The sequence below is a fragment of the Arvicola amphibius genome, chromosome 6 (assembly GCF_903992535.2).
Source record: "Arvicola amphibius chromosome 6, mArvAmp1.2, whole genome shotgun sequence".
NCBI lineage: Eukaryota > Metazoa > Chordata > Mammalia > Rodentia > Cricetidae > Arvicola > Arvicola amphibius.
In genome coordinates, this window is record NC_052052.2 from 31,758,428 (window position 1) to 31,785,386 (window position 26,959).

The 26,959-nt window shown below is 41.6% G+C and overlaps 1 protein-coding gene and 3 pseudogenes across 1 annotated transcript; all 4 read left to right on the plus strand.

The window, feature by feature from the left end:
* Positions 1 to 4,061: 4,061 nt before the first annotated feature.
* LOC119817483 lies at positions 4,062 to 5,052 on the plus strand (annotated as a pseudogene).
* Positions 5,053 to 13,413: 8,361 nt separating this feature from the next.
* LOC119817216 (olfactory receptor 2A12-like) lies at positions 13,414 to 14,361 on the plus strand. Its single transcript, XM_038334400.1, has one exon. It carries the CDS (start codon positions 13,414 to 13,416, stop codon positions 14,359 to 14,361), a length of 948 nt encoding a protein of 315 aa, XP_038190328.1.
* A 5,854-nt stretch (positions 14,362 to 20,215) lies between these two features.
* LOC119817217 lies at positions 20,216 to 21,209 on the plus strand (annotated as a pseudogene).
* A 3,728-nt stretch (positions 21,210 to 24,937) lies between these two features.
* Positions 24,938 to 25,916, plus strand: LOC119817218 (annotated as a pseudogene).
* The last annotated feature ends 1,043 nt before the right edge of the window (positions 25,917 to 26,959 follow it).

Sequence of the window (26,959 nt, forward strand, 5' to 3'; positions counted from 1 at the left end):
ATGAAGATTCAGTTGCTCAAATACTACAGCAGCTTGGAATTTTTTTCTGGAGACTGAGCTGCCTAGATTCCCATCTCTCTGAACTCAGTTGCTTTAGGACACTGAGAAGATAAAGAAATAGTCCCTTGGTAACACATTCCTTATCTTTACAAGTGGTAAGCTACTGGTATTTGTTTGTGCATGGGGCTAAGGCATCTTTGGTACTAGAGATGAGAAGTAGACAAGCCATTTTTATGTAGATCTCTGTGCACACATCTCAAACTCCCCAAACCTCTTCCCTCTTGTTTTCAACCTTGTATTTTTCTTCTATCTATTTATTAATTTAATTAATATTCACAGGTAGTTTTTTGCTTCCGATCATGTTGACACATAAAGATATGGAGTCCTAAGTCAAAGGATCCCAAGTGAAGCAGAAAACCATATTCCTGAGAAAGCAGTGATTACCAAGTTCTTTTAAGAAGTCTTCCCAAACACAGTCACGGCTTCATACACTTGTTGGAGAGAAACCATAATTTTTTTTTAATTTTGTTTATTTTGGTTAGTTCTCTGTAGCCTAGCTTGGCTTTATCTTGTTACATAGTCAATTATATCCTAGAACTCTTCAACCTAAACTCTCTAGATTCAGGCATTTTAGGTTGTGGCTTTTTCTAGCCTGGAACTCCATCCTGTTATCTTTCTCTGTGAGTCCTAGGCTCATAGAATTGGGTTACCACCCTACTGGCAAATGGTAAGCAAAATCTTAGATCACTGAGCTGGGAAAACATAACAGACCATAGATCAATAAATGGTGTCCCCATGCCATATATATCATAGAACAAATATTCTTTTCTTGGCTCTTTCCACATTCAGTACATCCTAGGCCCTCCCACATTCAGATAGGAGGGGAAATCTCATCAGGGGAGTCATTCTTGGATAGCCATCCAGCTCTGTCCTAGGAGGGCTCTGGCCCATTCCAAATCTCAATGAGCTCAGCTTGATGGACAATGGACTTTGCCTTCTTCACCTCCCCTCCTCAGAGCCTATGAGCCAGGAGCATAGAAGGTGACTGAGAGGCCAGCTCTGATGTCTCACACCCTAAACTCACTTCCCAGAATTTGTAATCTGAAACACATTGCCTATTCCATGCCTTAGGTTTTCACATATAACATACAAGTAAAATTGTTTCCTTCAGTAAACTGCTGTGATGTAAATTAAAGTTAGTGAGATATTGGCTGGAATACATTAAATTATCTAAAATAAATATTAGTTGATTTTATTATTAGAAAGTTCAGGATATCATATATACAACCTTACTCCATCATTGATTATTTTTCCTTAGTTGTGTGGGGTTTCAGTTAACAAGAGAGAAACAAAGGGTTTGTTCAAGTGTTTGGGGGGATTCAAAATTGATATCAAAACCTCCCAGGTTCTTCAGATTGCAACCACCCAGTTAACAAGAAATGCAAGTTATATCTTATGTGTGTTAAAGTAAGAGACTGTAGCACAACAGGGAAGGCTTCCTGGACTATCTGAGTCCTGACATGACCATCATTTATGCAACACTGTAGAGGTGGTGGTTTCCCTCCATGACGAGAAGCTAGGGTCTTCTTAGAGTTTGAGAGCAGCAGAGTCATGCAGAATACTGGGAAGGCTTAAATGAGAATATGTGTGTGTAGAGAGGAGAAGGAAGAGACGGCTGTGTGCTGAGGCTAGTCTCCACGGGGCAGGGGTTTACTAATGACTATCCAACTCAAATGACAGGCATGCGAGCTCAGAAAAGGCTTTCAGCAGGGGCCAGGTAGGAAGAGTGTAAAACCTTTGAAAAACCACTGCAGCAGTCACATGAGGAGCAAGCTGAGGAAGACAAACACCTAGCCCTGAGAAAAGGAACTGGACATAAATTCTGCCCCTAAACAAGAACTTATTTGTGAAATAAACCATAAACCAGTGTCCTTCAATAAACTGTCACTGTGCTTATAAACTATAGTTTATGACTGGATACATGCTCAGGAGTAGTTGGCCAATAAGAGACTGACTCTATGGTTTTGGTTATGATTTGGGTTTTTTTTCCTTGATTATCTTTCTTCAAGCTTTTTTTTTTTTTTTAAATTTCTGTAGTTTTGCTTCGTTTTGTATTGAAAGACAATGTGAGAGGAAAAAACATGAAGTTGGGTGGAGATGGTCTGGGAGAAGTTTGGGGAGGGCAAGGATGTGATCAAAGTCTATTGTGTGATAATGCATTTTAAATATTAAAGAGAAAGAAAAGACAGTATTTAGGAGGAAAATGTCAAGGCAAGGGACACATGGAGACTCTGGTGGAGAAATGCCAGGAGAGATGATGGGCTCCTGACCTGGGGGAAAGGAAGGTCTGCTGTGAGGGTTAGGAGCAGTACACTGCTCAGGAGAGGGGATGGGACAGGGAAAGAGAAGACTGGGGATGTCTAGGAGTCTCTTTCATATTTCAACTCCAATCAAAAACCAATTCCTGCCTTAACCATTGTCTTGCTGATTAGCATGAGTGGTGTAGAAGTTCAGACTCTTGTGAGCAGTGTTAGGAAATTTCCTTTACGTGTCTTTCCTTGAGCATGTGTTTGTAGGAACATTTGTGTTTACATGTTGTTTCAGAAATATGCTTGATATTTCTGCTGCTAGCAATACAGCAATACATATATTAACTGTGTTCAACTTTAGGGAACACAGCCAGACACACAGTAAAGGGATCATTTTGATTCACTCTCCCACTGGATCCAGTTACTCTTGTGAACACTAGATTCTGTCATTGTAGCCAGGCTGGTAGGGTGTGGTGATGTGAGACTGAGAAGAGGAGGTGGGCACTATGCTGTGCTGTTCTTTGCAATCTCCAGATGTAATGGTGCTGAGAACCTCGGCCTCCTCAGTGCTCACTAGTCAGCTGCCTGTGAAATGCCCTTGAGATGTGGTTCACTGTTCTATGGGAGCCTCTGCTGGTTATGTTTGTGCTTTTCTAATCCTCTCTATAAGTATTTTGAGTACCATTGCTTATTCTAGTTTACCATTATTTTTTCCTACAAGGAAAGTGGTATTTTAAAGAAATCTTACCTTTGCTTTTCCTAAAATTATAGATAGATAGATTTATCAGGTTTGAACCTAAAAACTCGGTTGCCTTAAATTTACCACTTAAGGCCATATTGCGCCTGAAATTGATTGTTTACGTACAGTGGAAGATAAGTGTAAAAAAGAAAGAAACGACTTTCCTGCTCACAGATCACATGATCCATCAGCGTTCCCTGAGAAGATTACAATGTCTCCAGTGCATTGTATGCATGAACTTCTGTCATTACTCATAGGAACATATTGTGAGGAATGAGTCTAACTGACATTTGTTCTCTTTTCTTCACCTAATTGTTTACCCTCTTTAGCATATGTCTTCTCTCTCTCTCTCTCTCCTCTCTCTCTCTCTCTCTCTCTCTCTCTCTCTCTCTCTGTGTGTGTGTGTGTGTGTGTGTGTGTGTGGTCAGAAACTGACATGGGGTTCTTCTTTAGTTGCTCACCTTATTCATTGAGGCAGACTCTTTCAGTTAAATGCAGTGCCCCTCATTTTATCTTGTGTAGCTAGTCTTCTTAATCTGGGGATGCCATAATTCTGCCTTCCAGAGATGGAATGAGAGTCTGAGGACTGCACACAACATATCAAGTGTTTTTTTCTGGTTCAAGGAGTTTTTTTTTGAAATGCTTTAGATATTCATCATACTCCTGAGACATTCTTCTCATCAGCTTCATTTGATAGATAAAGAGACTGAGACATTGGGAGGTTCTGTAGCTTTGGAAGATGCACAGAAACTGAACAGAACCTACATTTCAGTTTTTCTTTTCTTAAGTAAAAAGTATTGTATTTTTATTTTATGTGTATGGACTTTTGCCTACATATATGCCTGTGACCATGTGTGTGTCTGGCCTGTAAAGGTGAGAGGAGAGAGTCACATTGCCTGGAAATAGAAGCACAGAAACCTGTGAGCAATCCATCCTCGACATAGCAGTAAGTGTTCTTAAACTTTGAGTCATCTCGCTAGACTGTTTCTCTCCTTTCTGCCTCTATAGCTGCCATGTTTCAGGTGACACATAGATGAATGTGATTCTCTTACAGGCTCCACCATGTGGATGATTCCAGGACAGAACCAAACAAGGGTTTCTGAGTTCATCCTGCTTGGCTTCTCCAGTAACTCCACCACCAACAGCATCCTCTTCACTGTGTTCCTTCTCATCTACCTGAGCTCAGTCCTAGGCAATGGGCTCATTATCATGCTGGTCTGCTTGGACAAACAACTGCACACTCCCATGTACTTCTTCCTCTGTATACTCGCCATGTTGGATATGGGCTATGTCAGCACCACCATGCCCCAGATGTTGGTTCATCTTCTTGCTCACTCTCACACTATCTCCTTTGCTGGCTGCTGGATACAGATGTATATGTTTGGTGCCCTTGCTGCTACTGAGAGCATGTTGTTTGTTGTCATGGCTTATGACAGATATGTGGCCATTTGCTACCCACTGCATTATACTCTCATCCTCAATTGGGGACTGTGCATACGGTTGGCAGCTGGTCCTTGTGTCTGTGGTTTTTTCTCTGCTTTGTTACATACTTTCTTCACGATGAGTCTGCCATATTGTGGACCCAACAAAGTCAACCACTACTTCTGTGAAGGTCCTTCAGTTCTTAGCCTGGCTTGCATAGATACCCACATCATTGACATAGTAGACCAAACTTTGATTGTTCTTATGTGTCTTATTCCAATTTCCCTCATAGTGGCCTCCTATGTTTATATTGCCAAGGCTATTCTCAAGATCAAGTCCACCCAAGCCCGTATCAAGGCTTTCTCTACCTGTGCCTCCCACCTGACTGTGGTCACACTCTTCTATGGTCCATCTACTTACATCTACATGAGGCCCAACTCCAGCTACTCCCCTGAGAGAGACAAGCAGATCTCACTCTTTTACAATTCCTTCACTGCCTTGCTCAATCCCTTGGTCTACAGTCTGAGGAACAAAGACATCAAGAGGGCATTTCTCAAGGTTATGAAGCATGGTAGGATGTAATAGTAAACCAGGATCCAGGAGTTGTTGGTGTATATTATCACTTTTTGATAAAGGATATTTTTTGTATTTTATTTTAGTAATTTGGTATTTTATTTAGCTATTCTGTGCATTTGACCAACATAATACTTGGTAACTGAGACAAACCATTGTGAGATCAATGTGACTGTCTTGATTGACAGCTACTACCAAAACTCCAGTAGCACCTGGGTTTTCTCCACTGTGGGTTGTGGGCTCTCTCTCATCCACCTTCTCAGGCTACTGCCAAACTAGGTAGCTGCCTTGAAATCCAGTCAGACGTTTTTTGTTCTATGCCGCATCAGTAAGCCTCGCATCCTAATCAAGATCATCGGTAGATTTGGTATGAGAGTTGTGAATTCTTAAAGGGAGGAATTAATTAAAAGAGAAGGGTTTTTTCCCCCACACTAAAAAAAATGGGAAAAACATTACAATGGAGAGATCTTGGTATCTGTATGATAACATGCTTAGACAGTTTGAAAATGGAATGATTAAATGAGAGGATATCTATTGTAGAAGGGATTTATACAATGTCAGTTGTAAACATCATCAGCTTTGCCATTGTTGTCCTATCACTGAATACATTGGTTACTCTGAGTGCTAATATACAGGCCTTAGAATAAACTAATAAAATAGATCACAGAGTTTTCATATCCAAAAAGAGGAATTTAATGGAGAGTCAATTTCCGTGTTGCATTGTAAGAATAGAGAGGAACAGTATAAGGTTTTCAGACAACCAAACTTAATATGTCCAGTAACCTTATAGGAACTGTCAAACTTGTTTACAGCTAACTGGACTCCTGTGCCAATGTTAGATTTAAAGAGATTCAAGAAAGCAATAGTCTCATACAGCATGCATTCACCTTTTATGAAGCAAATGCTAAACTCGTGGCCAGTTTGTAATAGAATTAAACCTAATGATGACTGGATAGAATTGGTTAAAGGTAGTTTAGAACCTGGTCCACAATTACAATGGAATACCTCATTGAGAGAAGAGACTGAGATTATTGAACAACAGAGTAAAGGTAGAGGCAGGGAAATCTCCCAAGAAAAAACTCTTTGAGAAAGAAACTATACCACAATAGAAGGGCAAACTGTATATGGTGACCTCACCCCAAATTTATGCCAAGCAGCAGCTTTGAATGCTTGGGACAAAATTGGAGAAATAGGAAAGAAAATTGAGTCATTCACTAAAGTTGTATGGGGCCCAAAGGAAGTCTTTACAGATTTCTTACAAATATTGACTTCAGTAGTAAATAGAATTGTTGTAGGAGGTCACCTGTTTGTTCCCGGCAGCTTGGCCCTGAAATAACCATACAGGCCTATTAACTCTAGCTTCTATTGGCTAGCTCTTACATTTTAATTTAACCCACGTCTATTAATCTGTGTATCACCACATGGCTGTGGCTTACTGGCAAGGTTCCAGCAGGCAGCTCATGTCTTTCCCCTCTGGTGGCTACATGGCTTCTCTCTGGCTCCTCCTTTTTTCTCCAAGCATTCAGTTTCATTTCCCCCACCTAGCTCTATTCTATTCTATTACAGGCTAAGTCAGATTGTTTAATAATTAACCACTAAAAGGAACACACATACAGAAGGACCTTCCACACCATTTCCCCTTTTCTGTTTAAATAAGGGTTTTAACTTTAATATAGTAAAATTACATATAATAAAACAGATATCAAGCAAGTAGTAAAGTTATAGCATTTATGTCTACTTTATCTTTTATTATAATTAAAGAAAACTATAATTATAACTATATATTCTTCAAATCCATCAAAGACTCCAGAAGGATATATTACCTAAGCTAACAGCAATTGCATTGTAAGCAACTTCCAAAACTCTAAAATTGATAGAGATATCTTGCTGCCTAGTCAGTCACCCAGAGTTCTTCTGCATCATTGTGGGCACCCATCTTTAGCCTACTGGCCCATAGTATCTGGCAGACTTTTCCATCAAGCAGGAAATTTCAAAGGCCTCAGTTCAATTCCCAGAAACCAAATGGTGGTTCACAACCATCTGTAATGAGACCTGGTGCCCTCTTGAGAAAGAGACCTGGTCAGTTGTCCTCATCAACTTAGGTTCTGAAACCCAATAGGTACAGAACCACCATATATGGGCTGCCCATGCATGCTTCAGCATTGCCAGGGCATAAATTTCAATATCTTTCTTTCAATCCATTAATCAGTTATAGTAGGAGGGTGCTATTTTTTCCCCGGCTGTTCATACCCAAAATAATCACTCAGACACCATATTATTTTGATACTGTTTGTCCAATAGCTTAAGCTTATTGCTAGCTAGCTCTTACATCTAGAATTAACCCATTTCCATTATTTTGTACTCTATTATGAGGCTCATGTCCTACCAGCAAGGTTCCAGATGGCAGCTCATGTCTTTCCCCTCTGGGGGCTACATGGCATCTCTCAACTCTGCATTCTTTCTTCCAGCATTCAGTTTTCCCCCCTTCACCTATCTAGCTCTACTCTGCCCTATCACAGGCTAAGCCAGCTTCTTTATTCATTAACCAATAAAAGCAACACATATATAGAAGGACTTCCCATGTCAATGAGGCATTATCAGCTGGGGGCCAATTAAGGAGTCCCTGCTTGTGAGAGCTGTGGATCTGCTGCTTTCTTTCTCCAAGCTCACCACCTTCTTCTTTAGGCCTGTGAGTCCTTCTGGTGTTGAAAGAAATCTGGTGTTGAAAGAATGACTTTTACTTTATGCTGTTCTCTGGGGTAGTCCCATGACAATTATGGAGTAGGCTCAGTTCTAAGCAGCAGGAGCATTTTTTGGTTAAGAGAGAGGTACAACCATTACCTCGAACTCACACATTAAGCATGTGATAGACATGGCTGATTCAGCCTCACCCAAGAGGCAAGTGGCCAGGCCGTGGGGTTGGTTCTACCAATCACTAGCTTGGTAACCTTTGCTAAAAGTTAATGTCTTCTGTGTCATTATTCATTTTCCTGTGCAATCATCAGGTAGGACCATGTTTGACACTTAATTATATTCACTTAAAAAATATAATTATATTCACTTAAAAAAAACAAGATGTACACTTTCTGCCTATATTTTGTGTCCACACTCAAAAAAAATGTAATGTTCTCTTCACCCTCATATATTTTTTATCTTCTCTGTGTTTTTTTTTTCTTTTGACAGATCCCAAATATGTCTTCTGTGGAACATTGGGTTTGGGCTTTTTCACTTTCCCTATGATCTGTCCCAATCATGTGAATGCTTTTCTGCCAGGATATCCATGTCCAACTCAAATAGTGTGTGTGTGTGTGTGTGTGTGTGTGTGTGTGTGTGTGCGTGCATGTGTGTGCATCTTGAGTTTCAATCAATAAATCTGTAATAAAATATCTAAGACTAAATGTGAAACAGCCACTGTGTCATTATACATATTATACACTCAATGGGTTCTGTCTGCTTCTCTCTGAACCCCTTTCCTAACCAATCCTGGTGGAGAAGAATCTCTGCCTGGACTCAACTGCCTTTCAGACCTGATGAGGATCAACAACAGGAGTGAGAATAGATGGAGTCAGAGCTGTAGAACAAGGCTTAGCAACAATGCTGCAAGGCCCAAGTTGCTTCTGATTAGTGCTGACTGCCAATCACTAAGATGCAAATACACCCAAGATGGCCAATGTCATGGTTGCAGCACATGCCACAGAACATCAATTGAGATTGCATGTCATATAGTTTTCAGTCAGCAAATGCACCACACTAAACACTGCTAGAGCACAGAGTACAGGAAAATGGGGTTGTTCATCAGGATGTGAAGAATTCAGAGATTTTGTTGTCTTTAATTTTTTAATGCTATGATTCAACTCTAGTCTTACACATTCTATTTACTCAGGTGATATACAACTGAACCACATTCCTAGGTACTCTGTCTTTGTTTCCAATTTATTTAATAGTCATTTTATAATTAACCTTTACTATTGGCCTTATTTAAGGGGGCAGCTTACAGGAATTCTAACCCTCTATCAATCAATCACTCTCAGCAGGAATACTTTATTGTCCAGTCTTCTCCTTCCGAATCCTTAGAAAATCAAGACAAGACAAAGGCAGGGCTGGAGATACAAGGTCAGGGAACATTGGCAGGTACTTATTGTAGGGGCTGACATCATCACATTTATTTTCTGGCCAGTCAAGAAGGGAAGAGGGGACTGATTACTGGGATTCAACAGAAGATGTAATTGAAGCATAATGACAAGTTCAAGAGAACATGCACAGAGCTGGACATATTTGGACCCAAATTCTTGCTTGCATCTAAAAGGCAGGAGCCCCATAGAGAGTTTTCTCACTGCACTCTCATGAAGATGTCACTGCTGATTTCCATGTTACTATGTCACGGTTGACTCTGTTTCTGTGTATCATCAGAAGGAGGCACCAGAGCCTCTAAAACTGGAGATATAGATTGTTATGAGCTGCCATGTTGTGTGATGGAAATAAAACTGGGTGTTCTGAAAGAGCAACAAATCCAATTTTGCTCATAACCACCCTCCAGCCCACATTATTGTTGACTCTTCATTACCACCAGAGTGTAACTTGGTAATCTTGGAAGTCATTCTGTGTTCCACCAGACAATATCCAAATTATGACATGCAGATGAATTATTAGTTACGAAAGCTTGACCGATAGCTTAGGCTTGCTTCTAACTAGCTCTTAACCCATATCTTTCTATCTATGTGCTGCCACATGGCTCATAGCTGTCACCTCTCCTCTTGCATATCTTACTTGTTCTTCATTGCTCAGCATCTCTGCCCTTCTTTATCCCAGTGTCCTCTCTGTCCTAAAAATCTTTCCTAGATATTGACTGGTAAAGTTTTTCTTAAGTCAATCCAAGTGACACATCTTCACAGTGTAAATGTGGTTGTTCCACAACAGATAACTTGCTCAGGTATTACACAGCAGATTAGAGAGGACTTTGATTTACCCTGAGGTAGTTAAAGAAGGAAGAGGACTGTGACTCAAATATGGTCTCATGAGTGTCAGGGCTCTGGGTTTTGGGAGTAAAAGAAGTATTAGAAAGAGAACTTAAGTCCTTGACCTGTGTATCAGGTGAGCTTGTCCCACTTCCTCTTCCCTGAGCTGCTCTTATTCCCAAATTAGTCTAAAAAAGAGAATAGGTCACCACTCCTCCACCTGTGGGCTGTTTTCTCTTACTTTGCCCCAGGGGTCTCCCTGTAGTGCTTTTGTTGACAGCATCCTGGGATCATCTTTGTAGCCCTACTGGGAACAAAAATGGCCCTTTCCTAGCTCTCCTGGGGAGGTTAAGAGAGGAGGCAGGGTCATAAAACCTCAGCTTCTGGTCCCACTGGGAAGAGGTGAAGATGCCTGAGCTTGCCATTGTTAAGCAGGATTTTATGGTGAAAGTCTTCAGGAGTTGGACCTGGCCTACTTTCAGAGGAAGTGAGAGATTCAGTCCCTCAAGCTCTACAACATCTTGGAATTTTTCTGGAGACTGAGCTGCCTGGAATCCCAACTCTCTGAATTCAGTTGCTTTACGGGGCTTCCTCATAAGAGCCACTCAATGACACATTCCCTGGATTTACAAGTGGTAAGGTGGTCACTGGTGTTTGGCCTGTGGGTGTGGTTCAGGCCTCTGTGGATCTAGAGATAATCATTAGTCAAACAATTTATCTCCAAGTCCTCTGTCCATACTTCTCAAACTCCCCAGATCTCTCCCATCATTGCCTGCTCTTCTTTCTTCTTTTTCTCAGTATTGTGTCATTACTTTCCTTTTTCTTTTCTTTGTTTATTAATTTAATAAATATTTGCAAAGAGTTAGTCTGTTTCAAATTATGTTTAGAAATAAAGATCAATGGAGTCCTGAGCTCAAAAGTCTCAAGTGAAGCAGAAAGCCATATCCCTGAGAGAGCAGTAATGGTCAGTGTCTTTGGAGGAACCTTCCTACACAGAGTCACAGCTTGACGTACTTTGTGGGAGGAGAAATCATGATTTTGCTTTGGTGTTTCCTTTTGGAAAGGGTGTAAGACTGTTGTAGGATAGCTTGGCCTCAAACTCACTATAAAGTTGAATATTTCCTTGGACTCCTCATCCTCAACCTTCCAGATGCTGACTTCCTATGTTGGGGCTATACTGTGTAGGTTTTTCTGGCTTGGAACTCAATCATGATGCTGTTTGTGGTGTTGGGCTCACAGACTTTAGCCAGCAGGCCTCGTGGAACACTGTAAACAAAGTCAGAGGCCACTGTGCTGGGAAAACATAACAGGCTGTGGATCACTAAATGGTTTCCCTGTGCCATAGCTCAAATCCTCTTTCCTTGGATTCTTCTAATTTCAGTAGAGCCCAGGGCCTCCCACTTTCAGCCAAGAAAGGAAATTTCCTCAGCAGAGCTAGTTTTAGGCTAGTCTTCAGGCTCTCTTCTAGGAGGACTCTGGCCTTTGCTGAATCTCAGCAAGTTCAAACTGAGGGACAATGTGAAGACTTTGCCTTCCTCACCTCCCCACTTCAGAGTCTGTGTGCCAGAAGCAGAGAAGGTGACTTAAGAGACAGGCTCTGGTGTCACACCACCCAAACACACATATCCTCTATGCCTTGTAATCTGGAACAAGTGCCCTATCCAGGCGTTAGGTGCTCACTTATAACACACAGGTAAGAATACTTCCTTCAATGAATTGTGATATTGCGCTAAAGTCAGGGGAACTATGACAGGAACATACAAAGTACTCAAATAAATGTTAGTTGATTTTGTTATTACAAAGGTTAGGAAATCACCTATACAGCCACACTCTATCAGAGATACTTCTTTCTTAGTTGTGTGGAGACTCAGTGAACAGGAAAATAAAGTTTTTCCATGTTGTTTGCTCTCCAAATTGATATCAGAGCCCTCTGGGATTCTATAAAACTGCACCAGTACTGTTATGCAGTCTTCACACTACACACTATGAGAATTGGCTTAAGATTTAAAAACACACAATGATAGAGACAGACAGACAGATAGACAGACAGATGGACAGACAAACAGACGGGGATATCCTTGCAACAAGAATGCCAAGAATGCCAACTTTATTGTGCTCAGGGGCAGCTTATATAGGGCTCTGGCCACACTCCAACTCTCAGATCTTTCAGTTGCAGGTTCACCAGAAACCACTCCCCTGTCATCAGGGTCTCATGCTCATAGCAGCTGCAGGCTGCTCAGAGCAGGGGGGGGGGGGAAGCTGTTTACAAGAAATTCAGGGGTCTGGGGCCCACAGCCCCCAACAGGATTCCTCAGCTTATATTCAACTTGGGTTAGGGCTGGTGGTAGTAGTATAACAGGGAAGGCTTCCAGGCTGAGCTGAGTCCTGCTGTGGCCTCAGTGTGGGCAACACAGTGCAGGTGGTGGTTCCCCCTTTATGATGATAAGAAACAAGACAATCTCTTAACACAGGAGAGAGGCAGAGGCATGCAGGATACCAGGAGTGCTTTCATGGAGATTTGTGAATGGGGGGACAGGAGATGGAGGTGACAGTTGTGTACTGAGGCTTAGTGTCCACAGAGCAAGCAGGTTAGGAATGACCTCTGCACCCTCCTCAAAGGACAGGGCACGGGAGATCTTAATTGGTCCAGATAGGACCAATGTGAAATTTTTGAAAAATTGCAGCAACAGTCCCATGGAGAATGTGTAGATGCAGACAAAGGGCCAGCACTCTCTTTACTGCATGTTTCTGAGGTGTGTGTGTGTGTGTGTGTGTGTGTGTGTGTTTAGAAACTGGCAGAATCCTTCCTCAATTGCTCATTGAGGCAGGGTCTCACAGCTGTCTAGGTGCCCATTATTTCATCTAGTATTACTAGCCTTATTCCGGAGAACTCCTGTCTCTGATTTCCCAGACCTGAAATGAGAGTGAGACTGCACATGACGTATCATGTGTTACATGTTGTTTCCAGGAGTTCTGTGAGATGCTTTAGATGTTCATCATAATCCCGAGACATGAGTGTCATCAGCCTCATTTGATAGATGAAGAGACTGAGGCATTAGGAGGTTCGGTACATTGAGAAGAGGGCACAGAAACTGAGCAGCGTGCTCAGAGCCCACACCCCAGTATTTCTTTCCTTAAATAAAAAGCATTTTTATTTAATGTGTATAGGTTTGTGCCTACATACACATTTCTGTACCGTGTGTGTGTTGCTTATGTGTGAGAGAGGATAGAATCAGATTCCCTGGAACTGGAGTCACACAGCCCTGAGGTGTCTGGTCCCCTTCAAAAGGACCAACAGTAGTCAGCGCTCTTAACCTTTGAGCCCTCTCACCAGCATTTATCTCCCCTTGCTGCCTCTATAGCTGGCGTGTGTCAGTGACTCATAGATGAATGTGATTCTCTTACAGGCCCCGCCATGTGCATGGGTTCAGAGCAGAACCAAACTTGGGTTTCTGAGTTTATCCTGCTTGGCTTCTCCAGTGACCCCACGACCAACAGCATCCTCTTCATTGTGTTTCTTTTCATCTATTTGAGCTCAGTCATGGGCAATGGACTCATCATCCTGCTGATCTGCCTGGACACCCAGCTGCATACTCCCATGTACTTCTTCCTCTGTGTTCTTGCCATGTTGGATATGACCTATGTCACCACCACCATGCCCCAGATGTTGGTGCATCTTCTTGCTCACTCTCAGACCATTTCCTTTGCTTGCTGTTGGCTGCAGATGTATGTGTTTAGTGCTCTGGGTATAACAGAGGGCACCTTTTTTGTTGTCATGGCTTATGACAGGTATGTGGCCATTTGCCATCCACTTCGCTATACTGTCATCCTCAACTGGGGAGTGTGCATACGGTTGACAGTTGGGTCTTGTGTCTTTGGTTTCCTGTCTTCTTCATTGCATACTTTCTTCATCATGCATCTGCCATATTGTGGGCCCAACAAAGTCAACCACTATTTCTGTGAAGGCCCTGCCGTGCGCAGCCTGGCATGCATGGATACCCACATCATTGAGATGGTGGACCAGATCTTGATTGTTGTTATGGGTCTTACTCCAATTTCACTCATTGTGGCTTCCTACATTCATATTGCCAAGGCGATTCTCAAGATCAAGTCCACCCAAGCCCGCTGCAAGTCTTTCTCTACCTGTGCCTCCCACCTGACTGTGGTCTCATTCTTCTATGGTCCATCCTCTTACATTTACATGAGGACCAATTCCAGCTACTCCCCTGAGCGAGACAAGCAGATCTCACTCTTTTACAATACCTTCACTGCCTTGCTCAACCCTGTGGTCTACAGTCTGAGGAACAAAGACATCAAGAGGGCATTTCTGAAGGTGATTGGGCTTAGCAACGTGGACTGCTGAACCAGGATCTAGGAGAACCTGGAGTGGATCATTCACTATTTAAGAACAGGACAGTTTCCTTATTGTATGTAACTGACCAGTGCATTTGAACCAACATTGTACTTGGTAATTGAAATAAACCACTTTGAAACCAAGGTGGCTGTCCTGATTGACAGGCTACTCTAAGGTAAAATACAAAACACATCAGAAATCTTACTGGGTCAGAGCTGCAAAAATTCGTCCCTGGCTCATCTTTGTAGATGTAGGTCAAAATAACCTTCTCTCATCTCACACTGATCCTGAAGGAGAAACCTCATATCCAACATGTAGTCCTAGAAGAGAGGAAAAGAAACAGTGAACAATTTCAAAATGACTCAACTTCTCAAAAGTGACTTGCCCCTCTGTACACTCAGGTTTGGGTCAAAGCCATTATCATGATATTATGGAATATTATTTAATTTGCTAAAAATGGGTTACATTTGTTTATGCTACATTTGTTTAAGATGTTAGGATTTGTGCTTATTTGTGCTGCATTTATTTAATTATGTACAGATGTTGCATTTGTTTCCTCTTGCCTCCCTAAGGCTCCTGATTGAGCTAATAAAAAGCTGAATGGCCAAAAGTTCAGTAGGAGAGGGATAGGAAAGACTGGCAGGCAAGAGGATTAGTGAGAGGAGAAATCTAAGAATGAGAGAAGAGAACAAAGAGAAAGAGAGGGACATACCAGCGGCCAGAAGACAGGCATCTGACAGACAAGAGAAGCAGTGAAATTAAGATATGTAAAAGAAAAGCAAAAATTATCACGGCGAAAGGTAGATATGAGGAAACAGGTGAATTTAAGTTGAAAGAGCTAGCCTGAAATGAGCCTAAGCTAGGCTGAGCATTCAAAACTAATAATAAGTCTCCATGTCATGACTCAGGAGCTAGTTGGTGATGCAAAAGAAAACTCCTGGTAAATTTGGAGTTCCAACGTGAGGCCTGAATTTCTACATAGGGCCTGAGATGGCTTAAAAAGAGAAAACAAAAGGACAGATAATAAGTACAAACTGCAAGCTAAGTAAAAACAAACAAATAAATAAAAAGAAAGTCTCCCTCAGTGGCATTCCATAGCTGAGTTAGTTGAAAGCAGTTCTAGTCAAACACACCTCCAATCTGGACCAGATAAACTCTCACAGACCAGAGGAGAGTACAGAGCCAGTCACAAAAGCCCCAGTGGATGACCCAGTCTTCTCCTTCTGAATCCTTAGAAAACCTAGACGCAGGCAGAGGGCAGGAATGGAGATACAAGGTCAGAGAACATTGACCAGTACTCATTGTAGGGGCTGACATCATCACATTTATTTTCCAATCAGTCAAGAAGGAAGAGATGACTGTTGGTATTCAACAGAAGATGTAGCTGAGGCAGAATAACAGCAAGTTCAAGGGGACATGCTCAGAGCTTGATATATTTGGAACCAAATTCTTATTTGCATCCAAGAGATAAGAACTCTCAGAGACTTTTCTCACTCCATTGTCATGGACTTGATTGCCTCAAGGTAGTTGAGGAAGGAAGAGGACTGTGACTCAAACATGGTCTCATTGAGTGTCAGGGCTCAGGGTTTGGGCAGTAAAAAAGGAATCAGAATGGGAACTTAAGTCCTTGACCTGTGTATCATGTCCCAGCTCTTCTTCCCTAAGTTGATCTTATTCTCCAGTTAGTCTAGAAAAGGAAATAGCTCACCACTCCTCCTCCAGTCCATTGTTTCTTCATGCTCTGCTCCCAAGGGTCTCACTTTAGTGCTTTTGTTAGCAGCATCCAGGAATTATCTTTACATCCCTACTGGGAATAGAAATGGCTCTTTTCCTGTTCTACTGGGGAGGCTCAGAGAGGAGGCAGGGTCATAAAACCTCAGCATCTGATCCCACTGGGAAGAGGTGAAGATGACTGAGTTTGCCTTTGTTAAGCAGGATGAGTAAATTTTCAAGAGCCAGAGCTGGCCTACCTGTAGAGGAAGTGAGAGATTCAGTCCCTCAAACTCTACAGCACCTTGGAATTTTTCTGGAGATTGAGCTTTCTAGTATCCCAACTCTCTGAAGTAATTGGCTTTATGGGACTTTCTCATAAGAGCCACTCAGTGAGACATTGCATGGATTTACAAATGGTAAGATGGTCACTGGTGTTTGGCCTGTGAGTGGCGTTCAGGCAACTGTGGGTCTAGAGATAATCATTAGTCAAGTTATCCCTCTGCAGGTCACCTGCTCGTACATCTCAAACTCCCCAGACCTCTCCCATCATTGCCTGCTCTTTTTTCTTCTTTTCTCACTGTTATGTCTTTACTTCCCCTTTTTCTCTGTTTATAAGTTCAATAGATATTTACAGAGAGTTTGTCTATTTCAAATTGTGTTTAAAATAACAACTATCAAGTCCTGAGCTCAAAATCTCAAGTGAAGCAGAAAGCCATATCCATTACAGAGCAGTGGTGCTCAGTGTCTTTGAAGGAGCCTTCCCACACACAGAGTCACAGCTTGATTAACTTTGTGGGCAGAGAAATCGTGATTTTATTTTGGTTTTACATTTGGGAGGGGGTGTGAGTCTGTTGTACCCTAGCTTGGCATCACACTCAAATATAGTTGAGTATTTTCCTTGAACTTCTCATCTTAAACCTTCCAGATGCTGGTTTCCTAGGTTGGGGCTGCACTGTGTAGCTTTTTCTGGCTTGGAATTCAATTCTGATGTTTAGGGATGTAGTCCTGGTGTGTCACTGTAAGCAAAGCCAGTGAACACTGGGCTTGAAAGCCATTACAAGCTGTGGATCACTAAATGGTGTCTCCATGTCACAGAAATCACACCTCAAATCCTATTTTCCTGGATCCTTCTGCATTCAGTATATCCCAGGGTCTCCCACATTCAGATGTAAGGAAAAAATCTCATCAGGAGAGCTAGTCTGCGGCTAGCCATCCAACTCCATTCTAGGAGGAATCTGATCTCTGTTGAGTCTCGATAAGTTCAGCTAGATGGACAATGTGAAGACTTTGCCTTCTTTACCTCCCACTGTGTGCCAGAAGCAGAGAAGGTGACCAAAAGACAGATGCTGACATCAGAGCACCCAAACACCCATCTCCCCCACTCCCTGTAATATTGAACAAACTGCCCTTTCCAGGCCTTAGGTGTTCACTTATAATATACAGGTAAGAATACTTCCTTCAGTGAATTGTGATGTTGAGCAAAAGTTAGGGGAACTATGGCTGGAATATACAAGCTACTCAAAATGCAGGATGTATCCTACTTGGGTTAGGACAGGAGGTGGTAGCATAACAAGAAAGGCTCCTGGCCTAGCGGAGTCCTGCTGTGGCCCCAGTGTGGGCAACACAGTGCAGGTGGTGGTTCCCCCTTCATGATTATGATAAGAAGCTAGGCAATTTCTTAACATACGAAAGAGACATGGGCATGTGGGATAACAGGTGAGCTTTCAGGGAGATTTGAGAATGATAGAGAGGAGATGGAGGTGACAGTTGTGTGCTGAGGCTTAGTGTCCACAGAGCAAGCAGGTTCAGAATGACCACCGCACCCTCCTCAAAGGACAGGGAGCAGGACCTCTTAATTGGTCCAGATAGGACCAATGTGAAATTTTTGAAAAATTGCTACCAGCAGTAACTCGGAGAACGTGTTGATGCAGGCAAAAGGCCAGAACTGAGAAAGGGAGGTGAATAAGTGCCTGAACCTAACAATGAAGCAGTTTGCCGTGACACCTGCTGTGAAAAGGAAAACTGTTTTGATTTTCTTTTTTATTATTTTTTTTTAATTTTTGTTGTTTGTTTTTCTTGAAAGAGAGAGTGGGAGAAAAGAGAAGTTGAAGCTTGGTGGGGAAGATCTGGGAGAAACTGGGGGAACAGAAGAATATGATCAAAGAATATTATATGAAAACAATTATTTAATTAAAATAAATAAGACTGTATTGAAAGGGAAAATTTAGAGGCATAGGCACATGGAGGGAGACAGTGGTGCCGAAACTCCAGGGGAGATGATGGGCTCCTGACCTCGGGGGAAAGGAAGGACAGCTGTGAGGGTTCTGAGCAGTAGACTGGTCAGGAGAGGGGATGGGACAGGGAAAGAGAAGACTGGGGATCTACGTGTCTCTTTGATATATCGACTTCCATATATTAATTCCTCCCTAACCATTGTCTTGCTGTTTAGCATGAGTGGTGACCTAGATCAGAAACTTTTGAGCAGTGTTGAGAAATTCCCTTTACATGTCTTTCCTTGAGCATGTGTTCATATGCGCCTATGTGTTTACATATTGTTTCATAAGTATAGTTGATATTTGAACTGCTGGGAAAAGCATTACATGTGTAAAGTGTTAGTAAACACAGCCAAGCACACACTAAAAGGATCATTTTAATTTACTCTTCAATTGGATCCAATTACTCTTGTCAATATTAGATAACTGTTATTGTAGCCAGGCTGGTGGGCATGTGGGGATGTGAGACTCTGAAGAGGAGGGCGGGCACTGGTGCTGTGCTGTTCTCGTGCAACTCCCAGCCTCATCTGTGCTCACCAGACAGCTGCCTTGTGACCTTTAAGTATTATTACCTACTGCATTGTAGCGTCTGTTTTTATGTTTGTGTTTTTTCTAAGTCTTTGTATCAACTTTTAAATACGTGTTTTTGCATTATTCTAGCTTATGGAGGGCTTCCCCACCCCCAAGGAAAGTGTCCTTTAAAGAAATCTTACCTTTACTTGCCCTAAGAGAGTAAATATATTTACCATGCTTAATGTTAAAATTTGGTTGCAGTCAGATGCTGGTGCTGCCCGTCTCTATTCCCAGTGCTCAGGAAGAAGAGGCTGGCAGATCTCTTGAGTTTGAGGCCTAACTGGTCTATGAAGTAAGTTACAAGACATCCAGAGACGTTACACTAAGAAACCCTGTCTTGAAGAACCAAAGTAAATAAAAAAATTTTTTGGAATAGATTTACCACTCAATTCCACAGCGCACCTGGAATGGATTGTTTGCATGCAGAGGAAGGTAAGAGTTAAAAAGGAAGAAATAACTTATCTCCTCACAGATCCACACGATCCATCAGCATTCCCCGGGAAGACGACAGTGTCTCCAGTGCACTGCACACGTGACCTTCTGTCATTACTCATAGGGCTACATGTGTGTGGGTCTGTGTCTGACTGATGCTTGTTCTGCTATCTTCATCTGTTTGTTTATTCTCTATTTTGCATGTACCCATCTCTCTCTCTCTGTCTCTGTCTCTGTCTCTGTCTCTGTCTCTCTCTCTCTGTGTGTGTGTGTGTGGTGTGGTAGGAGACTGACAGGATCTTTCCTCAATTGCTCTCACCTTTTTCACTGAGGCAGGGTCTCTTAGTTGAACCCAGTGCCCATCATTTCACCCTCTTATTGTGTCTCTGCCTTCCCAGAACTGAACTAGGAGTGTGAGACTGCATACGACATATCATGTGTCACATGTTATTTATAGGAGTTAGTTCTGTGAGATGCATTAGATATCCATCATAATCCTGATGTGTCCATCATAATTTATGAGTGTCATCAGCCTTATTTGATAGATGAAGAGACAGAGGCATTGGGAGGTTCAGTAGCTTGAGAAGATTCACAGAAACTGAACAGTGTACAACCCACATGCTAGTCTTTCTTTTCTTAATTAAAAAGTATTTCTTTAATTTTATGTGTATAGATATTTGCCTACATACTTCTTTGTGCACCATGTGTGTGTCTTGCCGGTGGAGGTCAGTAAATGGAATCAGATCTCTTGGAACTGGAATCATACAGCTCTGAGCTTTCTGATCCCCTTCAAGAGCAGTCAGTGCTCTTCACCTTTTTAGCCCTCTCTCCAGCTTGGATCTCCCTTTTCTGCCTCTATAGCTGGCCTGTGTCAGGTGACACATACATGAATGTGATTCTCTTACAGCCTCCACCATGTGGATGATTCCAGGACAGAATCAAAGCTGGGTTTCTGAGTTCATCCTGCTTGGCTTCTTCAGTGACCCCACAACAAACAGCATTCTCTTCATTGTGTTCCTTCTCATTTACCTGAGCTCAATCCTGGGCAATGGACTCATCATCCTGCTGATCTGCCTGGACACACACCTGCACACTCCCATGTACTTCTTCCTCTGTATACTTGCCATGTTGGATATGGGTTCTGTCACTACCACCATGCCCCAGATGTTGGTGCATCTTCTTTCTCATTCTCAGACCATCTCCTTTACTGGCTGCTGGCTCCAGATGTTTGTGTTCAGTGCTTTGTGTATGATTGAGGGCACCTTTTTTGTTGTCATGGCTTATGACAGATACGTGGCCATTTGTCACCCACTTCGTTATACTGTAATACTCAACTGGGGAATATGCATATGGTTGGCAGCTGGTACTTGTATCTGTGGTTTCCTCTTTTCTTTGTTGCATACTTTCTTCACAATGAGTCTGCCATATTGTGGGCCCAACAAAGTCAACCACTATTTCTGTGAAGGTCCTTCAGTGCGCAGCCTGGCGTGCATGCATACCCACATCATTGAGATGGTGGACCAGATCTTGAATGTTTTTGTGGGTCTTACTCCAATTTCACTCATTGTGGCTTCCTACAGTCATGTTGCCAAGGCAATTCTCAAGATCAAGTCTACCCAGGGACGATGCAAGGCTTTCTCTACCTGTGCCTCCCACCTGACTATGGTCTCCTTATTCTATGGTCCAGCCTCTTATATCTACTTGAAGCCCAAATCCAGCTACTTCCCTGAGCAAGACAAGCAGATAGCACTCTTTTACAATGCCTTCACAGCCTTGCTCAACCCCGTGGTCTACAGTCTGAGGAACAAAGACATCAAGAGGGCATTTCTCAAGGTGGTAGGGCATGGTAAGGCAGGTTGGATCTAGGAGAACCTATTCACTACTTAAGAAAAGATTATTCACTATTTAAGAAAAGGACATTTTTTTATTGTGTGTAACTGACCAGTGCAATTGAACCAACATTGTACTTCGTAATTGGGATAAACCAAGGTGACTGGCTTGATTGATATACAAAGGTATAATTCCAAACACATTGGCAATCTTACTGGATTATAGCAGAATAGATTCATCTGTTGCTCATGTTTGTAGCTGTAGGTTGGGAATGACCTTCTGTCCTCTCACATCAATCCTGAAGTAGAAACCTTATACCCAACATGTCATCCTAGAACAGAAGAAAAGAAACGATGAACAAACTCGCAATAACTCGGCCTTTTCAAGAGTGACCTGCTTCTTTGTGCACACATTTTTTGGCCAAAGCAATTAGCATGGTGTTGTGGAATATTGTTTTAATTGAGTACAGATGTATTACTTTTGTTTATTCTGTAGAATATCACTTTAACTGTGTAAAGGTGTGTTGCATTTTTTTTGGTGCTGCATTTCTTAAATGATGTTAGGATGTGTTACACTGGTTTGTCCTGCATTTGTTTAATTATGTAAAGATGTGGTACATTTATTTTATCTTGCCTGCCTTAGGCACTTGATTGGTCAAATAAAATGTTGAATGACCAATAGCAAGGCAGAAATGGGAAAGGCAAGGTTTGCCAGCAGAAAGAATAACTAGGAGGAGAGATTTAGTAATGAAAGACAAGAAGAGGAAAGAGAACAAGGAAGAAGAAGGGCACACACATTCAAGACAAGAAGCCAATCAGCCACCAGCTAGCTGATACAAGAAACAGTGAATGTAAGATATACAGAAGGAAAGAAAACTAAAAAGGCCAGAGGTAATGGTAGATAAAAAAAAAACAGGTTAATTTAAGTTAAAAGAGCTAGCCAGAAATGAGCATAAACTAACCAAGCAATCAGAACTAATATGAAGTTTCTGTGTGATGATTTGGGTGCTGGTTGCTGATCCTAAAAACAGCATAGTACAATACTGACCAACCCGAGAACAGGAGGTAGAATGTATTTTGTGAGAGATGTAATACAAGGTCTTTTGCCATGGTCTTTTTTGTTGGCTTCTCTACTTTGAAATCAGCAAGTGATATATATTATGTAACCTGCTATAGTTCTCAGAGAGCAATAGCATACCTACAAACCACCACAAAACATCCTAACTGTGAATAGAATGATAGTGTAGCCGGGCAGTGGTGGTGCACACCTTTAATCCCAGCACTCGGGAGGCAGAGGCAGGCGGATCTCTGTGAGTTCGAGACCAGCCTGGTCTACAAGAGCTAGTTCCAGGACAGGCTCCAAAGCCACAGAGAAACCCTGTCTCGAAAAACCAAAAAAAAAAAAAAACACAAAAAAAAGAATGATAGTGTAGACAGTATTAGGCTGAGGCACTATATATTAAGTAGCAAAGCAGGTATTATCAGGACAGAAGTAAGTTGATAGTTTATGGAACAGAATCAATGTTGATGTAGACTGCTCATTCATTTCCCGGATGCCCAGACCCGAAAAATCACACAGAAACTTTAGTAATTACAACACTGTTTTGTCAATAGCTTAGGCGTATTTCTAGCTAGCTCTTACATCTTAAATTAAACCACAAGGCAGTGGCCTACCAGTAAGGTTCCGGTATCTCTCTGACTCTGCCTACTCTCTCTCTCTCTCTCTCTCTCTCTCTCTCTCTATATATATATATATATATATATATATATATATATATATATATATCTTTGTTCTGATTTCCCATGTGGCTTTACTCTGCTAAGCCATTTGCCCAAACAGCTTTATTCATCAATAAATAAAAGAAACATGTACACAGAAGGACGTCCCACATCATGTCCCCTTTTCTGTCTTATTAAAAAGGAAGGTTTTAAATTTAACAAAGTAAAATTGCATATAATAAAACAGGTATCTAGCAAGAATTACTCTTATAATATTTAGTATATTCATATGTGGCAAAATAAAGAAATATTCTACCAGCTATTTTATCTTTGTGAGTCTAATGTTTATATCTAATTTGTAATCTGTCATAACTAAGTAAAATTATAATTAACACTATCTGTTCTTCAACTCCATCACAAACTCCAGGAAGATATAATATTACCTAAGTAAGCAAGAAGTGCATAAAGCTACTTTTAAAACTCTAGAATTGACAGAGATATCTTGCTGCCAGGACAGTCATCCAAAGTTTCTCTGCAAAGTTGGGGCAGCCATCTTCAGCCTACAGAACTTAGTAGCTGGCAAACATTTCCATGAAGCAGGAAATTTGGAAGACTGTTTTAACCTGTATTGACAGTTTGTCAGTATAGTTTGTCTGTATCCTGCAGAATGTCTGGCAGTGTAGTGTGAAGATCACCGATCAGAACCGGTGTGATTTTACAGGGATCATTTTAGCTCACTGTCCCATATATCCAGTTACTCTTGTCAATACTGGATCCTGTTATTGTTGCCAGGCTTGTAGGGTGTGGTGATGTGAGACTGAGAAGAGGAAGTGGGCATTGGTGCTGGGCTGTTCTTTGCAATCTTCAGATGAGTAACAGTGCTGAGAACCTCAGCCTCCTCAGTGCTCACTGGACAGCTGCCTGTGAAATGCCCTTGAGATGTGGTTCACTGTTCTATGGGAGCTTCTGCTGTTATGCATGTGCTTTTCTAATTCCTCATATAAGTAATTTGAGTACTTTTTGCTTATTCTAAATTACCATTATTTTTCCCTTGAAGGAAAGTACTCTTTTAAGGAAATCTAATCTTTGCTTCCCCCCAAATGACACATAGATGCATTTATCATGTTTGAATATAAAAAAATAATGGATGTTTTAGAGTTACCTGGAACTGATTGTTAGTAGGAGTGGAAAAGGAATAAATGAATTTCCTGCTCCCATACCCCATGATCATTAACATTCCCTGGGAACACTACAGTGTCTCCAGTGCATTACATATGAACTTCTGTCATTACTCATAGGACTACAAGTGTGAGGGCTTATGTCTGACTGACATTGGTGCTGTCTTCTTTATCTACTTGCTTATGACTGAGGTACGTGTTTATGTGTGTGCACACATGAGTGTGTTCATGTGCATGCATGTGTACATGTGTGTGTGCAAGTGTGTGTGGTAAGAGACTGACATGGTGTTCTTCCTCAATAGTTCTCACTTTATTCCTTGAGGCAGGATCTCTCAGTTGAACCCAGTGCCCATCGTTTCATCTAGTGTAGCTAGCCATCTTATTCTGGGGACGCCCTGTCTCTGCCTTCCAGAGAAGGAACAAGAGTGTGATACGAGGTCTTATGTTCAGATACCAGGAGTTTTGTGAAACACTTTAAATATTCCTCATTCTCCTGAGACATTTTGTCATCAGCTTCATTTGAAAGGTGAAGATACTGAGACAATGGGAGGTTCAGTAACTTGAAAAGAATGAATAGAAACTGAAGAGTATGCTCAGAACACACATCCCAGCCATTCTTTTCCTAATAAAAAAAAGTATTGTTTTTTTATTTTATGTGTATGTGGTTTTGACAACATGCATGCCTATGACCATGTGTGTGTGTGGCCTATAGAGGTAAAAGTAGAGAGTCACATTGCATGGAATTGGAGGAACAGATAATAATTAAGAGTGGTCTAATTCCTTGGAATAGCAATCAGTGCTCTTAATCTTTGAGCCATTTCACCAGCATGTATCTTTCCTATCAGACTTTCATACCTGTGTAACTAGCATGTATCAGGAAACTCATAAAATATGTGATTCTCTTACAGCATCTGCCATGTGGATGATTCCAGAACAAAGCCAAAGCTGATTTTCTGAGTTTATCCTGCTTGGCTTCTCCAGTGACCCCATGACCAACAGCATCCTCTTCATTGTGTTCCTTCAAATATACCTGAGCTCAGTCATGGGCAATGGGCTCATCATCATGCTGATCTGCATGGACACACATCTGTACACTCCCATGTACTTCTTCCTCTGTATACTCGCCATGTTGGATATGGGCTATGTCACCACTACCATGCCCCAGATGTTGGTGCATCTTCTTGCTCATTCTCAGACCATCTCCTTTGCTTGCTACTGGATGCAGATGTATATGTTTGGTGCTCTTTCTGCACTGACAGCATCTTCCTTGTCATCATGGGTTATGACAGATATGTAGCCATTTGCTATCCACTGAACTATCCTGTTATATTCAACTTGGAACTGTCCTTAGAGTTGGCAGCTGGGACTTCAGTCTGTGTTTTCCTCTCTGCTTTGTTACACACTTTCTTCACCATGAGTCTTCCATATTGTGGGCTCAACAAAGTCAACCACTACTTCTGTGAGGGCCCCTCAGTGCATAGCCTGGCTTCCATGGATACCCACTTCATTGAGATGGTAGACCAGGTCTTGAGTGCTCTCGTGTGTCTTATTCCAATTTCCATCATTGTGACCTCCTACATTCATATTGCCATGACAGTTCTCAAGATCAAGTCCAACCAATCCCACTGAAAGGCTTTCTCTACCTGTGCCTCACATCTGACTGTGATCTCATTCTGGTATTGTCCAGCCTCTTAAATCTACATGAAGCCCAACTTCAGCTACTCTCCTGGGTGAGACAAGCAGATCTCACTCTTTTATTATACCTTCACTGCATTGCTCAACCCCAATGGTCTATAGTCTGAGGAACAAAGGCATCAAGGAGGGCATTTCTCAAGACCTTGACATAGGGTAGGGAGGACTAGTGAACCAGGATTCATCAGAACTTGGAGTGGATTATCACTTTTTGGTAAAAGAACAACATCTTGATTTTATTTAACTGTCCTGTGCGTGCAACCAACACAGTACTTGATAACTGGGAGAAGTCATTGTGAAACCAAGCTGGCTCTCTTGATTGACAGTTTACACTAAGATACAATTCCAAACACCTCAGAAATCTTCCTGGATTATAGCTGCAAAGGTCCATTTCTTGCTCATTTTTTAGCTAGAAGTTGGGAATGATCTTCTGTCCTCTCACACCAATCCTGAAGGAGGAACCTTATATCCTACATGGCCTCCTAGATCAGAGGTAAAGGAGTGGACAAACTGACAATGACTCAGCTTCTCAAGAGCGACCTGCTTCTCCTTCCACACATTCTCTTGGCCAAAGAAAGTAGTATGGTCCAGCCTGACTTCACAAGGTATCTTGACTTCACAATTTGAGTCTAATGATATGCTGCTTTGGAAAAGAGGTTTTCCTTTTGGTTCCATAGAAGATGAGAACCTGTGGAATACTTTCAGACAAATATGGTTTGATAGACCACATCCCCCTGAAAGGTTGCCATGAACACTCTCAAAAAATTACTTTACCCAACTACTGACTGAAATGAACCTAGCACACAGGATACACCATAAAAGACCTGATTAACAGCACCCCCAATCAGCAGGAAGCAGTATAGATGAAACTATGCTCATATTCCTAAATATTGCTTATAAATGTTCTTTTACATTTAAAGGGGAATATGATATAGATATGAATAAGTTGCATTGGTTTGGACCTTGGTTTATTGATACAAATTTAAGGTCAGTTTTGTTATATGTATCTATATTTCTGATTTTTGATTAAGGTATTGTGATTGTGTAGTTCATTTAAAAATGTAATGTATAATTAAGAAATATAGGTTAATAGATAGTCATCTACAATAGTCAAGCTTATAGTCATGTTAGATTTTCTACATATATAGAGATATATTTCATTTAGATGGGTATTCTTCAAATCTTTCAGAGACATTCA